Source organism: Microcaecilia unicolor, chromosome 2 (genome assembly GCF_901765095.1).
Source record: "Microcaecilia unicolor chromosome 2, aMicUni1.1, whole genome shotgun sequence".
NCBI lineage: Eukaryota > Metazoa > Chordata > Amphibia > Gymnophiona > Siphonopidae > Microcaecilia > Microcaecilia unicolor.
The window spans coordinates 593,225,200-593,241,196 of record NC_044032.1 but is presented as its reverse complement, the minus strand read 5'-3'; the positions used below and the strand labels follow the sequence as shown (position 1 = coordinate 593,241,196).

At 41.1% G+C, this 15,997-nt stretch overlaps 1 protein-coding gene across 5 annotated transcripts in view; it reads left to right on the top strand.

The window, feature by feature from the left end:
* The window catches only part of PALLD (palladin, cytoskeletal associated protein), a 738,625-nt gene that overhangs the window by 626,041 nt on the left and 96,587 nt on the right, over positions 1-15,997 (top strand). For all 5 annotated transcript variants that reach the window (XM_030191568.1, XM_030191567.1, XM_030191571.1 and 2 more), the window contains 2 exons: positions 8,506-8,641; positions 12,107-12,208. In XM_030191568.1, coding sequence (XP_030047428.1) covers positions 8,506-8,641; positions 12,107-12,208 — 238 coding nt within the window. The remainder of the gene's footprint in view (positions 1-8,505; positions 8,642-12,106; positions 12,209-15,997) is intronic.

The window sequence follows — 15,997 nt, the reverse complement described above, 5'->3', positions numbered from 1 at the left end:
ATGGGCGCTAGCAAGGTTTTTCTCCCCAACCCCCCTCCCTCTATACCCCTTCGTCGTTGTGAAGCCACTGATGCCATTGCTCCGTACCTCGTCAACGCACCTTCATCACCTTCTTCGTTCTGAAGCCACTGACGCCATTGCTCCGCCCTCAATGTGTGACGCCATTGCTCCGCCCTCGATGTCATCACATTTGACGCGAGGGCGGGGCCCAGAGACTTGGTGATTTCGGTGGCTTCACCACCAAGAACCCTTCATGAAGGAAGTGACGTCAGTGGCTTGGCTTCAGTGACATCAGTGTCTTCAGAATGTTGAGGGTGAGTTTTATTATATAGATTGTAGGATTACCAGGAAGGAGGACATTCAAGGATTGGTGGGGGGGGGGTCAGTGAAAATTGTAGAATCTCAAGATGTGAGAAGGGAATTTGGAGGATCATATAGAGAAACTATAAATTGAAAGATTGTCCAGGCTAGGGGGCAAAGGGAATAAAAAAGTGGGAAACTATGGTGGAGGAGTAAAAATGAAGGATCACTGGGAGTGAGATTTGAGAATGCCCCTTCTTTTCCCACTGTTCACACCTGTTTGTCTTTTAGGCAATTCAGTTTAGCCACTCATCTGTTTATCCCAATTGACTCTATATTACCCATCTTGTCCCCCATCCTTATATCTGTACTTGGCTCCTTGACTACATAGTAAGCTGTATTGTAGATAAAGCATTAGCATCATATCTGTTATTTGTTCTAATGTGTGCTTATAAGGTATTTTATTGGTATTATGCTGACATTGTTTTATATCTGTTATTGAATATTCTTCCATGCTGTCTATTATGGTATTGTTTGCATTGTACTGACATTTATCATATTTATGTTATGATTGTTTTGCAGTGCTATTAAATGTATATATTTTTGATACTGTTTCATGTTATTCCTATTATTAGGTTTAAATTTGCTATTTTCAAGTTCACCTCATTTATTGTATTTATGTTTATAATTCATCATTTTACTATTGTTATGCTGTTAACAAAATTATACATTTTATGTTAAACTGTACCTGCTGTACACTCTTCATAAAGGCGGTTAATAAATCTACTCTTGGCGGAATTCTGCGCCCAAAAATTCAAACTTCTGCACACAAAACTTGCAAATTCTGCAAGGTTATTTGTTTTCATTTAAACAATATTTTTGCACCCACAGGCATCCACCTTTGTTCCCAGCCCCACTCCCTCCCTGCCTACATACACCAACACTTCATCCACCTTACAGCCCCCTCTCCCTGTACACAGATACCATTTACTTTTTCGAGCCCCCCCCCCCCCCCCCCCCACCACCACTCCATGTTTTTTTATTCCTTTGCTGTTTGGTGGTTGGGTATTTTGAATAAATGCAAGTGTGCCTTTTACATGTTTCTGAAGGCATTCCATAGCGCAGAGATTTCCAACCCAGTCCTCTGGGCACACCCAGCCAGTCATGGTTTTCAGGATATCCCCATAGAATTCAATGGGAATATCCTGAAAACCCCAACTGGCTAGGTGTGTCCCGAGGACTGGGTTGAAAACCTCTGCCATAGCGGGTTCAGAATATAAGCCACAAGAGAGTGCCAGACCTCAGCTACAGTATATATTTGCCTTCTCCAATGTAGTATAAAGTCAGCTCTGATCCGGTTGTGCTATTGCTTTGTATCCTGCTCTTTTTTTTGTACAGAATTTTGACCACTGTCTGATCATGGATTTTCTTTTCCCCCTTGTGACTGAAAGGCTTGTGCTGTCATGTGAAGTTAGTTTACTTTTTGAAAAATAAAATGAGGGTGTGAGCTCAACATAGTTCATCTTTGTCAGATTTGCAGAGGAAATTGATGTGAACACTGTATTTCCTGTTATCCATCGTTTTCCAGTCCCCCCATCCCCGCACTCACAGGTCCAGTGAGGGAAGAGCTGTAGAGGCACATATTGGGAGTATCTCTTGGGGAACAAAAGAACCCCACATCTCTTTCCTGTCTACTGCCACTGCTGTGGCCAGTGTCTGCTTCTTCAAAATGGCCACCGAGAGATTGCCGCTTAAAGTCTCAGTGGCCATTTTGAAAAAATGGCAGCACTGGCAAGAGCAGCGGCAATGGGCAGGAAAGAGTGGGGTTCTTTCCTGCCCCCCCTCCCCCCGAAGAGGCCACTAGACCACCAGGGTACGTTAAGGTAGGCTCGTGGAGGGCCTACTGGGATGGGGCAGGGGGTGTAGCTGGCCAGCCAAATTATCCCTATTACCGTGGGATAAATTGCATTCACCATTTCCACGGTACTACTGTGGGAGCATTTAAAAGAGTCCCATTATCGCTGCTGGTAGGGAGCAAATTCTGGGCAAAAATGGCAAATCCTGCACAGCTGAGAATTTCAGCACAAATTCTGTGCTGTGCAATCAAGCAGAATTCCAGTAGGAGTATTGGGATATTTATTGGGATGTATTACTCCTACTGGAATTCTACATGACCAACAATAAGGTAAAAGAAGGAGAATGAAGAAGTTGTATGAGGCTATGCAGGGAACACTAGAGAAAATTGCTTTTATAAAAGAAAGTAGGGTAAATAATAGGGATAAAAACCCACTCATTCCAAATGCTAATTTTTAAACAAAAACATCAGAGCTGCCAAGGGGTCCTGATTTTTGAGAGGGAGATGCTTAGTACTTTTACCTCACCCATTTCTATTCTTCTATCACCTTCTCCCACTACTCCAACCAGAGTTACACCTAATCACACTGACCACCCTTCAACATCTTCAGTCCTTCTGTGACTGTTCTCTTGTGCTTGACTGCTTAAATATTAAATGCTTTACTTTTTGTCTGTTTAGATTGTAAGCTCTTTGAGCAGGGACTGTCTTTCTTCTGTGTTTGTACAGCGCTGCGTACACTTTGTAGCGCTCTAGAAATGTTATATAGTAGTAGTAGTAGTAGTAGTAGTAGTAGTACACGTCCCATTCTTCCTTGGCTCCGCCCACTCTTCCTCATGGTTCCACCCCCTGGCACAGCTCAGTCCCACGGCCATTCCAGAAAATATTTTATTTATACCAGTGACAGCAGGAATGGGTAAGAGAGTTTCAGTCCACTCTATTACACCCTCTATCCAACATCTATTCCCCCCAAGGGACAAAACACAAGGGGGTCTTGGCCCCCTCACTTTGCGCTTTAAGCCCACTCCAAAATTGTGGCACTGGCTTATTATCAACCAGATAGAGATAAGAGTTTTCCGTTTTGGTATAGTATAAGCAGGGGTGTGCTGGTAAATTTTTAACAGTGGGCTCTCTCTCCGGGCATAGCCGGCCCTGAAATTTTTTTTTGGGGGGGGGGGGGAGGGAATACATGCCTCTCTCTCCTCTCCCTTGTGCAGGCACATTAGGCATACCTTTGCTGAGCCCCACCAGCCAATAAATGGACTGGCGCCATTCTCTGCTGCTTGTTTCTGGCTCTGAGCAGCATGATGGAACCTTCTTGCGCTTGCATGAAAAGTCCCAGCCTGATGCTCAGAGTCAGAAACAAGGAGCAGGGAGCAGCAGCAGTCTATTTACTTGGCTGGTGGGGCCAGCATTACTGCCAGCAAAGTAAAAGTGAATTCAGGAGGGGGCCCAGGCCCACATTTTGGGAGTCAGTTGTTAAAGTAGCCATGGGGAGGCCTACTTTAACAACCGGCTCCCAAAATTCTTGAAAACTTAACAAACGGCTCTCGCAAGCCCGTGAGAGCCCGCTCCAACACACCACTGAGTATAAGTCATCACAAAAACAAAATATAAGAAAACCAAAGAACTGCATTAGGGGCTTATAGCCCATTTAGTTATGTTTAAACTTAAGAGATCTGCATAAAACTAAATATTTATTTTGATTTTGATTTATAAAACCACTTGTCCTTGAAACATGTTCAAAACAGAATATTCAATTTGCGAATCTAAAATGTAAACTTCTACAAAACAGATGCAGATGTGATTCCATGTGCCCCAATGAAAGGAGTTTAATTTTACTTCCATTTAATTTCAGTATATTCCATCTTTATAACACCAGGCTTCCCAAGGCAGATTACAACAACATTTAAGATTAACCCATAAATAAACAGGATATCCTCATTGAAATTTGACAATCTGTATTGTATAGAACGGTATAGAAAATGAGCACAAAATATGGTTTATAACTGCTGTTTCTCTACCAGTTACAATAACTTTTTAAGCTGTTTTAGTGTTATTCAATTGTTATTTCTCCCCTCTTCTTTCATTAACCTTCTTCCCCCGAGGCGCTGCCCTGCAGCCGGCCGTCATCATCTCTCTCTGCTGAGCGGCCCGCCCCAGCGGAAACAGAAGTTACTTCAGAGGGCGGGTCACTGCAGTAAAGAGAGAATGTCGGGCTGGCGGCAGAGCAGTGCCTGTGAATCGCTGCCGCCGCCTAGCAAGTTTTGAAACAAATTAAAGGTAGCACTCAGGGAAAGAGGGTTGAGGGGAGGAAGAAGGAAAAGAGGAGATGCCGGTCTGGGGGGGGGGGGGGAGTTGCGGTGGCACCGGAAAGGGAGAGATGCCAGAGGACTGCGGCAGACTCAGTGCCTCACAGGACCGTCCCGATCAGCGGGAGAGGAGATGACCCCGAAAAGTTGGAGTCTCCTGCTCAATGCAGGACACTTGGCAGGTCTGAAACATTCTTAACAATCATAACATATCCTTTCTTTTTCTTACTTAAAGTGAAGTCATTTAGCACAGTTCTCTTTAAAAATTCCCGCCAGGTACCTGTTTCACCATCAGGCTTCTTCAGGGACATAGTGCTAAAACAACAAACAGAAAAACAATCCACTTCTCATATCCCCACAGCTACTCACAGAACATACCTTGAACAGAATTCAGTTACATTTTTTGTTGAGCACACCACACCAAACCAAAAAAAAAAAAGTCACAATATAAATGTTAACAACCAGCCAATCAACATTCAGTCTGAAGATAGCACCAATCAACATTCAATTGGAGCACAGCATCCATCCAATACCTGGCTAATAGCAATTGAATAGATCAAAGAAAAACCATTCATTCAACGGCAAAATTCAGACTGCCCAGTTCTAGAGATTTAAGTTCATGAATCCAATGTTGTTCCCTTTGCAAAAGCTTTCTGCGTCTGTCACCACCACGTTTATGGGGCTGAACTCGTTCAATTATGCAACACTTCAGTTGATCAAAAGGATGATCACAACGAATACAGTGTGCCACTAAAGGCACACTCATACGTTGATGCAAAATCAACTCACTTTTGAGAGTGCTCGGGGATAAACAGATAGGATACATGATGTATTGAGTGCCCAGTAGAAGAGGTTAAGATTGATTGTGGTATATTGGATGGAAAGTTATTGTCATTTGTGGAAATTTCTGAGATGGAAATATTGGCAATAATGAAGAAGGGGATCCAAACAATTTACTGACACTTGATTTTACACAACAACTGTGAATCGTCAAAAATGAATTTATGTTGTCTGTAATCTTTCTAACCAAGCTCAAAGAAAGGTTGAGTAAACCCAGGTTGAAAAAGTAGGATTGAATGTTTATGAACCAAGTGATTATACATCAGTTCCAGACGGCCCCTGTTTAAGGAAGCTCATTGAGAGTGTGGAGGTGAAACAGCTGTGTCAGTATGTGAAGAATGATAACTTTTTGGATAGTTTACAGTCAGTTTTTAGGATGAATTGCAGCAGCACAGAAACAATATTACTAACATTGCTGGATGATTTAATATGGTATTTGGAGGCTGGACAAGATGCTGTGGTTATTTCTTTAGATTTCATTTATATGTTTATATTAAAAATGTATTACTGCTCCACGTAACCTTTCCCTCAGCTGAGTACATAATATATCTACAATAACATAACAGTTAAAATGGCTGTATTTTATTCCGTGGACTATAGCTGTCTTTGGTCCCGGTTTAAAAGGATGTCAGACTTCAATCTTGGAGGACCTCACACAGTCAGGGTTTCAGGATATCCTAATAGATTTGCATGTGCTGTCTGCATTGCATGCAAAATATGTCTTGTGAGTATTTATTAGGCATATCCTGGAAACCGGACTGATTGATTTGTAGGTCTCCAAGATTGGCATGGAGCGGAGGAGTGGCCTAGTAGTTAGAGCACCGGGCTTGACATCCAGAAGAGGCTGTTTCAAATCCTAGTGCTGCTCCTTGTGATCTTGGGCAAGCCACTTAACCCTCCATTGCCTCAGGTACCAATTTAGATTGTGATCCCTCCAAGGACAGAGAAATATCCAGAGTACCTGAATGTAACTCACCGGTGTGAGTAAAATACAAAATAAATAAATAAATAAATTTGATGCCCCTGGTTTACTACTACTACTACTACTAATAGCATTTATATAGCGCTACCAGACGCACACAGAGCTGTACATTTGACATAGAGAGACAGTCCCTGCTCAAAGAGCTTACAATCTAGGTAACACAAACAGACAAGACATTACGGGCAAGGAAATTACAGGGTAAAGAGGAACAGGGGAGGAGGGCAAATGAGTAGCGGTTAGGAGCCAAAGGCAGTAGTGAAAAGGTGGTTTAGAGTCTTCTGGTGTGGGTGGGTTGGCTTTAGATCTTGTCTGCCACCATTATGTTCAATATTTACTTACACCTAGTAGGGGACATTTTCCAGAAGTAGTAGATGTGGTGCTCAGTGTTTAACAAACCTGTAGAAGGTAATTGTGAAGCGCTGCGTACGACTGGTAGCGCCATAGAAATGATTTATAGTAGTAGTACTTAGAAAACTATCTGGCATGATGCCAGTTCTGAAACTATAGGTATTTGTTCTACACATCATAGGATCAATGAAATCAACATTCAGCAACAGGACATCTAGGTAAAGGTAACCGAATGCATGAAGTCAGTGCTGTTGAATAGTGCAGGTTAAAGTTGCCAGAAAAGATATTGAGTTGACTTGGATCCGATTTTCATTCAACTTGAATTAGCCGTTTAAAGATCACTAGTACCAATGGGGTATATTCTATAAGCAGCACCTAAAAATCAGTGTAATTCTATAAAAAAGTGTATGTCATTTATAGAACCAAGCTTAGGCATAAGCTGTGCCTAACTGTAGGCACCTGCAATGAGCAGTCTTAACTGCTGGCGCCTATAGTTAGGTGTAGTTTGGCCATATTCTATATCAACACTTATAACGTTTGGAAACACCCCCAGAAACACCCCATCCACGCCTACAAATATGTACATGCATTAGGATTTGCACGCACCTTGTTATAGAATATGATGTGTGTAAATCCTAATTATTGCCAATTAGTGCTGGTAATTGGTTATCACCCAATTAGCGCTGATTGGCTCGTTACTTGTTATGTGCGCTAAATTTGGTATGCGTCCAATTTAATAATTAGGGCCAGATTCTATATATGACACTATTTGGTTAACTTTTATAACCAAGTCCCCAGCATACCTTTTGCTGTTCTCTGAGGGGCCCTTTTACTAAAGGGTTGGCGCATAGCAACCTGGAATTACTTCTGGCTCAACGCAGCCACCGGCGGTAGTTCTGCCTCAAGTGCACGCCATTTCTGGTGCTACAGAAAATAATTCTGTATTTTCTAGTGTGGTGCTAACCTGGCGGTAGCCCTTATCGCCACCACAATGGGTGACGGTAAATGTCCCCCCTCCCCCACAATGGCCCAATGGCAAGAATAATCTTACTGTATGGCCATGTCTAATTTAGGGGCTTTTTACTCACTGAGGTAAAAAGGGCCGTAGCACACGGCAAAGCGCCTGCCGCTACCGCAGGACCCTTTTTAGCGCAGCTTGGTAAAAGGACCCCTGAGATAACTGGTTAAATTTTAACCAAACAAGTTGTCCACATAAAATGTAATTAGTGGCTGGTGTGAAGAAATTCAGATTAAAAGATTTATTCAGTTTTTACTCCCAAAATAGAAACAGAAAAATGTAGACCAATAAAGACCAAAATTGCCTATCCAGTCTGCCCATCCATGCCATCTACTCTCCCTGTCACTCCCATAGAGATCCTATGGATTTGTCCGAAATTCTCTTGAATTCAGAGACTGTTTTTGTCTCCACCACTTCCACCAGGAGACTGTGCCACGAATTCACCACCCTTTCCATGAATAAGTATTTCCTCAGGTTGCTTCTGAGTCTATCCCCTTTCACCTTCTTTCTATGCCCCCTTGTTCCAGAGCTCCCTTTTAATTGAAAGATGCGCCTCCTCTGCATTTATGCCGCATAAGTATTTAAATGTCTCTATCATATCTCCCCTCTCCCTAAAATCGACATTCAGACATTCTGTAGTGCATGAAAGCACAAATTAGATATAATTGACCTCTGTTGACAGAATTTTTTTAATTTGTAAGACTTTGTAAAAGCCTATTTTGAATTCATAAAAGACAAATCATAAAAAAAAATTATTCAAAAAGACATTTATGTGTAAACAGTACATAAGCAGTTGAGGCTTTTTTATGGGACTAACTAAATGGGTTTCTTTTTTTTTTTTTTTTTTCGTTAGGGGATTTCCAAAGAAAACTAGTAGAACTGCTAGGATAGCATCAGATGAAGAAATTCAAGGAACAAAAGATGCTGTCATACAAGACTTGGAAAGAAAGCTTCGCTTCAAAGACGATCTTCTGAACAATGGGCAGCCGGTATGGAGCTTAAAACTACGTGATTTGTGTCTTGAGAACCATTTCCTTGGCCTTGTGGTACAACACATGTCCTCAGTTTAAAAGGAAAATGTTACCACACTGTCTGAAGAATTTTGACCTAGTTTCAGTCAGAGGCTTCCAGGCATTTCCTCTCCCCTCACTTGAAACCATAACTTCTTTTGTTCTCTGCTGCCCACAGCATATAAAGGAGGGTACCACAAAAATGTTGTGGTACTCTTCTACAACTGCTGCTGTGGATTGGATCCTGGGTTTACTTTACAGTAAAAGGTTGATGAAGGTTTCAGTTGCTTTAATGCTGGCATTTTCAGATTTGGTTTAATTGGTTGCTAGAGATAACAAAGGGGTCCTTTTACTAAGGTGCGCTGAAATGTGGCCTGCGGTAGTGTAGACGCCTGTTTTGGGCGCGCCCAGAATCACTTTTTAGCGCGCCTACAAAAAATGCCTTTTTAACATTTTTGCTGAAAATGGACGTGCGGCAAAATGAAAATTGCCGCGTGCCCATTTTGGGTCTGAGACCTTACCGCAAGCCATTGACCTAACGGTAAGGGCTCACACGGTAACCGGGCGGTAATGGTCTACGCGTGTAGCTGCTGGGCGTCAGAAAATCAAAAATATTTTTCAGATGTGCGTAGCGGACATGCGCCAAAATTGAAATTACCACAAGGTCCACGTGGAAACCAGGTGGTAACTCCAATTTGGTGCCTACGCAGCTTAGTAAAAGGGCCCCAAAGTGCCTCATAGAACAATGAGCAACAAAAAGTGTTCGTAGTGCTCAAAACTGACTGGGAGGAGCCCAGACCACCCTAAGCTGGGATGAAAATAAGAGAAGTCAGAATTCCCTTAAATTTCCAGGCATAAGTTAGTTGAATATCCATACTGTATAGAACAGCACATAGGGCCGATTCCCATGCATAACTGTAGTCATCAGACGTATACCTGCTGAAACCTGGTGTAAATGCTGTCGCCCAAGTTAGGCATTCTACGGTCTGTGCCCCAAAAATGTCACAGATAAATCAAGGTCAGGTATAAATATAACGTAGTGGAGGAGTGGCCTAGTGGTTAGGGTGGTGGACTTTGGTCCTGGGAAACTGAGGAACTGAGTTTGATTCCCACTTCAGGCCCAGGCAGCTCCTTGTGACTCTGGGCAAGTCACTTAACCCTACATTGCCCCATGTAAGCCGCATTGAGCCTGCCATGAGTGGGAAACTGCAAGGTACAAATGTAATAAAATAAAGTAGCACATATGAGTTTATCTTGTTGGGCAGACTGGATGGACCATACAGGTCTTTATCTGCCATCATCTACTATGTTACTATGCTGAGGTAGTATTCTGTTATTAGATGCATAACTTTTCGGAATGGCCATGATACGCCCATGGCCACACCCCCATAAGAACATAAGAATAGCCATACTGTGTCAGACCAATGGTCCATCTAGCCAAGTATCCTGCTTCCAACAGTGGTTAATCCAAGTCACAATTACCTGTCAGAAACCCAAGCTCTGACTTCCCCCATACCTGCCTCAATAGCAGACTATGAACTTTTCCTCCAGGAACTTGTCCAAACCTTTTTTGAACCCAGGTACGGTAACTGCTGTTACCACATTCTCCGGCAATGAGTTCCAGAGTTTTACTATTCATTGAGTGAGAAAATATTTCCTCCTATTTGTTTTAAAACTATTTCAGTGTAACTTCATTGAGTGTCCCCTAATCTTTGTATTTTTTGAAAGAGTAAAAAATCAATTCACTTCTACTCGTTCTACACCACTCAGGATTTTGTAGACCTCAATCGTATCTCCCCTCAGCCATCTCTTTTCAAAGATGATGAGCCCTAACATCTATAGTCCTTCCTCATATGAGAGGAGTTCCATCCCCTTTATCATTTTGGTCGCTGTTCTTTGAACCTTTTCTAATTCTGCTGTATTTCTTTTTGAGGTATAGTCAGAATTGAATGCAATACTCAAGGTGAGGTTGCTCCATTCAGTGATACAGAGTTATTATAGTATTCCTGGTCTTATTTTCCATCCTTTTCCTAATAATTCCTAGCATCCTGTTTGCATTTTTGGCCACTGACACACACTGGGCAGATTATTTCAGCATGTTGTCAACAGTGACTCCTGGATCTTTTTCTTGGGTGCCGGCTCTCAAGATAGACCCTAGCATTAGGTAACTATTATTCAGATTATTCTTCCCAATTTGCATCACTTTGTATTTGTCCACATAAAATTTCATCTGCCATTTGGATGCCCAGTCTTCCAATTTCCTAAAGTCTTCCTGCAATGTTTCACCGTCCACCTATGTTTTAACAACTGTGAATATTTTTATATCATCTGCAAATTTAATCACCTCACTTGTCGTTCCAATTTCCATGTCAATTATAAATATGTTAAATTGCACCGATCCTAGTACAGATCCCTGCAGCACTCCACTATTCACCCACCTCCATTGAGAGAAATGTCCATTTAACCCTACCCTCTGTTTTCTATCCAACAACCAGTTCCTAATCCACAGAAGAATATTGCCTCCTATCCCATGACTTTTTAATTTTCTCAGGAGTCTCTCTTGAGAAATTTGTCAAAAGCTTTCTGAAAATCCAGATACACTACATCAACTAACTCACTTTTATTCACATGTTTATTCACACCTTCAAATAAATAAAGCAGATTGGTGAAGCAAGACTTCCCTTGGCTGAATCCATTCTGAATCTGTTCCATTAAACCATGTTTATCTATGTGTTCAGTGATTTTATTCTTTATAATAGTTTCTACTGTTTTGCCCGGCACTGAAGTCAGGTTTACCAGTCTGTAGTTTCTCCAATCACTCCTGGAACCGAAAATCGGCATTACATTGGCCACCCTCCAATCTTGAGTTATGCACTAGTAGAGTTAGGCGCATGCATATCCTAAGTGGTGCCAATTAACCAGTAATTATTGGTTAGCAGTCAATTATTGGTAGTTAAGGGATTGTTACTCAGTTTGTATGTGCAAATCTGGGTGCTATATATAGAATCCTGGAGATAACGGCACTAAATACTATATATGTATTAATTTAAGTGCCAGTGTAGGCACTTATGTTTATGGAGTGAAATTTTGGGCTCACAGATGTTTACGTAGGTCATATCTAATTATGTCTGCAACAAGTTATTTCTTCCTCTTTAGGGTATTCACTTGCAACTCTTGTTTCCACATATGACTTTAGCTGACTGTTGCTGAAATCATGCTTTAATTTATGCTAAATGTAGCTCTGGTCAGTGGTCACAAGCATCTTTAAGTTATACCATATCTGCCTCTGAACCTTTGTGCGCTAGAAATGCTTAAGTTTTCAAGACTTGAAAACCAGGCTCAGATGGGCTTTACACATGTGTTTAGTGAACAAATCCAGTAAAATCTCCTCTTCTCTGTTTTTCTCTCCTTGAAACTCTACCTCCGTCCCCTCCACCGTTCCAGCGATTGACCTATGAGGAGAAAATGGCCCGTAGACTACTAGGAGCTGACAGTGCTGCAACCGTCTTTCAGCTTCAGGAGCCGGAAGAGGAGCCTTCCACACAGGTGCTTTGTTGTTTCTGATTTGCTTGATCTAAAATCAGGCTAGAATTGGCCCCTGCAGACAGGGTTCGGAGAATTCCACACCAATGGGGGTATGTAATTGCCAGGCAGAAAGATTTTGACCCAAGAAATCTTGTACACCGCCTTACGTGGATTCTTTCAAAAAGGCGGTAAATAAATCCTAAAATATAAATAAAAATAAAATAAAATCTTGGTTCATTCCTAAAAAGCAATCAAGTTTAGAATGCCTCCTTGTAGCGGGGATTTTCATGGCTGAACAGGAAGACAGCACTCCTGACAAGAAAGTTCAGTTTCAGATTACATGGTGCCATCTTTATCATAATATCAAGAACTTTCAGGGGTCGATATTCAAAGTGATTTAAGTGGCCAAAAATGACTGCTGACCAGTTAAATTGCTTGTTCAGAGCTATCTGCTAATTTTCACTAGTTAGTGCCGAACCCAAAACAAGCTAGTTTGGGGGCATTCCAGGGGCAGAGTCAACACTTGGTCGGTTAAGTGCTAATATTCAGAACTTAAATTGGCCAGGTTAACTGCATCAAAGTCAATCCTAAGTAACCCAACTTAACCAGCTATGTATTAGCGACTCTGAAAAAAAAATGATGCTTTGTGCCGAAGCCTGGACATGGCTTAGCATTGAATATCTGGGAATAACATTGGCAGCAGGCAGCAAAACACTAACCTCCGCCTGCTGAATATTTACCACTCAGTATCTCACCAAAATTATTCCTAGTATTTCCATTTCTTTCTCCAGACCATCGTTTGTGTAAATATATGTAATTTGCATTGTTCACATATCTGATGAGAGAGAGAGAAAGAGATTACTTCTTACCTAGTTCTTAATGGTCAGTACTGCAGTACATGTGTGAGAGTATATGTATATCTCAAACATTTCCTTCTCATTAATCCAAATGTTATTAATAAGCAGACAGCACCCTACAGTTTTTTTCTGATTTAATGAAAATGACTGAGCCCACTGGTAATACCTAAATCAAATTAGCAAAAAGCAACACAGAAATTTGCATATGTGTGTGTTAAATATATATATATATTCCTATATTCTTTGGTATTTATTTTATTTTTTTGTTATAAACAATGTATTATTTGAAGTATATTAAACTGTATTTATAAATACAAATATCACAACACATATGTTTATGTATGTGTATATATATGTGCTGTGATATTTGTATGTATAAATACAGTTTAATATACTTCAAATAATACATTGTTTATAACAAAAAAATAAAATAAATACCAAAGAATATAGGAAAAACTACCTACACTAACTCCATTGCCTTAGGTACAAACTTAGATTGTGAGCCCTCCTGGGACAGAGAAATATCCAGAGTACCTGAATGTAACTCACCTTGAGCTACTACTGAAAAAGATGTGAGCAAAATCTAAATAAATAAAAAAATACAAATAATTTGAGGGCAGGGGTGGACTAACCATTTGGGCAACAGGGCAGTGCCTGAGTGCCCAGAGGCTCTGCCCGGTTGCCCACCGCCTTCACATCACATTGCAGCCTTTCCCAGTCCTACCTTGAAGAGTCCACGGGGGCAGGAAAGAATCCCACTCTTTCCTGCCCACTGCAACTACTCTGCAAAACGATGAGCCAGTGCTGCTCTATTTTAAAAATGACAGCTCAGACTTCCTGCAGAAGCCTCCCAAGACTGCCGAGACCTGTGAGACTACAGCAGTAATTCTCGGCAGCCATTTTGAAAAACACTCACAGCCGCCGGGCACAGTGATAGTGAGCAGGAAAGAGTGGGGTTCTTTCCTGCCCCCAAAGAAACCACTAGTCCACCAGGCACTTCAAGGAAGGACCAGGAAGGGGGCGATGGTGCAGTGGTGAGGCAGTGGTGCAACAGTTGGGCGGCGGGCAGTGGCTGGGAGGCCCAATGACCATAACTGCCCGGGGGCCCTGACCGCTGTCAGTCCACCCCTGTTTGAGGGGTAAAATTTATTTCATTTAATTTGTTAACATTTCTATTCCTGCCCTTCCATTGTTCAGTGCATATTGAATCATTTCATTTAACACAGTATTTATAGTCTGCAGATTATAAAAGATAAAAATACAACCATCTAAAACAATTCTAAAACTAGGAAAGTAAAAATTATTCCTCCATGGCTTTACACTTCTGTACTGCTGGCTTATCAAAATGATTCTTATCTTCTCCAACCTAAATTAATCCCTCAAGTGTTTTGTAAATAGCTGTGACTTTAGTATTTTATAAAATTGCAGGGAGGACTCTTCCATCCAAGGTTGTGTTGGAAATAAGTTTCTCTGTCTAGGGGAACTATCTCAAAAAGCCCATTCACATGTACATAACAATCTGTAATCTAAAATAGCTGGAATGCTTAATATAAAAGACAGCTCTATGCAAATCCCTATTGGGGGTCTGCAACACTGCTTGGGATATTTAAAAATTCCAAGTCCATTCCATTTTAAATTCTGTTTCTAGCGGCTATTGGCAGCCGGTGCAATCTGATCAAATGAATGACCCTTTCAGATGCATGTCCAAGCAAAATTATCTTGGCCACTGTATTCTGCAAGTGAGATGATAACACCAAGTAAACAATTGGGACCCTATAGTCAAAGGATTTATGCTTCTAACTTTGGGCTTCTTTTATCAAGCTACGCTAGTGGCTCCCGGCACGCCCTTTTGGGAGTTACGTTCATAAATTGGCATCTTTGAAAATTTACTAGGGCTGAGTGCATAAAAGTGTGTGGCAACAGGACAGATTTAGGGTGGGGAAAAGAAATTAGGAGCCCAGCACTGATTTTCAGGACTAGGCTCATAAAATATCAGCAAATGAATGGCAGGCCTAAGTTTATATATCCACATCACATACAGGCACTGCTGTTTGTTATAATTCATAACAGTTCACAACAGAAGGTAACTTCGGACCATCAGAGGCAGCACTCCACATCCTATTCAGTGGAATTTGATGGTGATTGTTCGCCTATATCATCATCAGTCCAATTTTTCTTTAAACAGACTTTACATCCGAAACTTTATATATAGTGAATCTTTATAGCTTCTTAGAGTAAAAATATACTTATCTTGTTCAGATAACTATGATGGTTTCAGGTGACTTTAAACCCATACAACGTAGAGAAATCAGGGGACTATGAGCTGACACGTGTATTGCCTTATTGCTGTCTTAAGGCAAGCCCCTAAAACAAAAACATTTTAAATCAGTTTCTTAAACAGTCATAAATGTACCCTTCTCATAATGATCTCATACCTTTATGATTCTTCACGATTATTCATTTCTTCACCTCTTAAACCAACATGGCCGCGGCATCTAACTGTTCCTCTTAAAGGACCCCTGGTCATGTGGTATACATCGTTCAATAACAAACTCCAGTCAGACTAATGATAACCTCTCAATTTCCTTATTGAGACTGTTAAGTTTAATAGAGTCCAATTTAAAAATCCAGTTTTGTTCCGTATAGTTCAGAATTTGGGCATAACGTTCAGGCTCCTAAATTAAGATGAATTTTCAGCTGGAAACTTAGGGGATTTTTTACAAAGGCGCGCTAATCTGTAGCGTGTGCTAAATTCTAGTGGCACCCATACAAATATATGGTCGACTAATGTTTTGTATGTGCTTATTTTTAGTGCACACTAAAAAAGCTAGCGCCCTTTGTAAAAGGAACCCTTATGCTCCTAAATTTGGCTAAAAATATGGCACACATTTATGAGCCTAATTTAGGAGTATAAATTTTAGAACCAGCATATTCTAAATATTGGACCCAATGT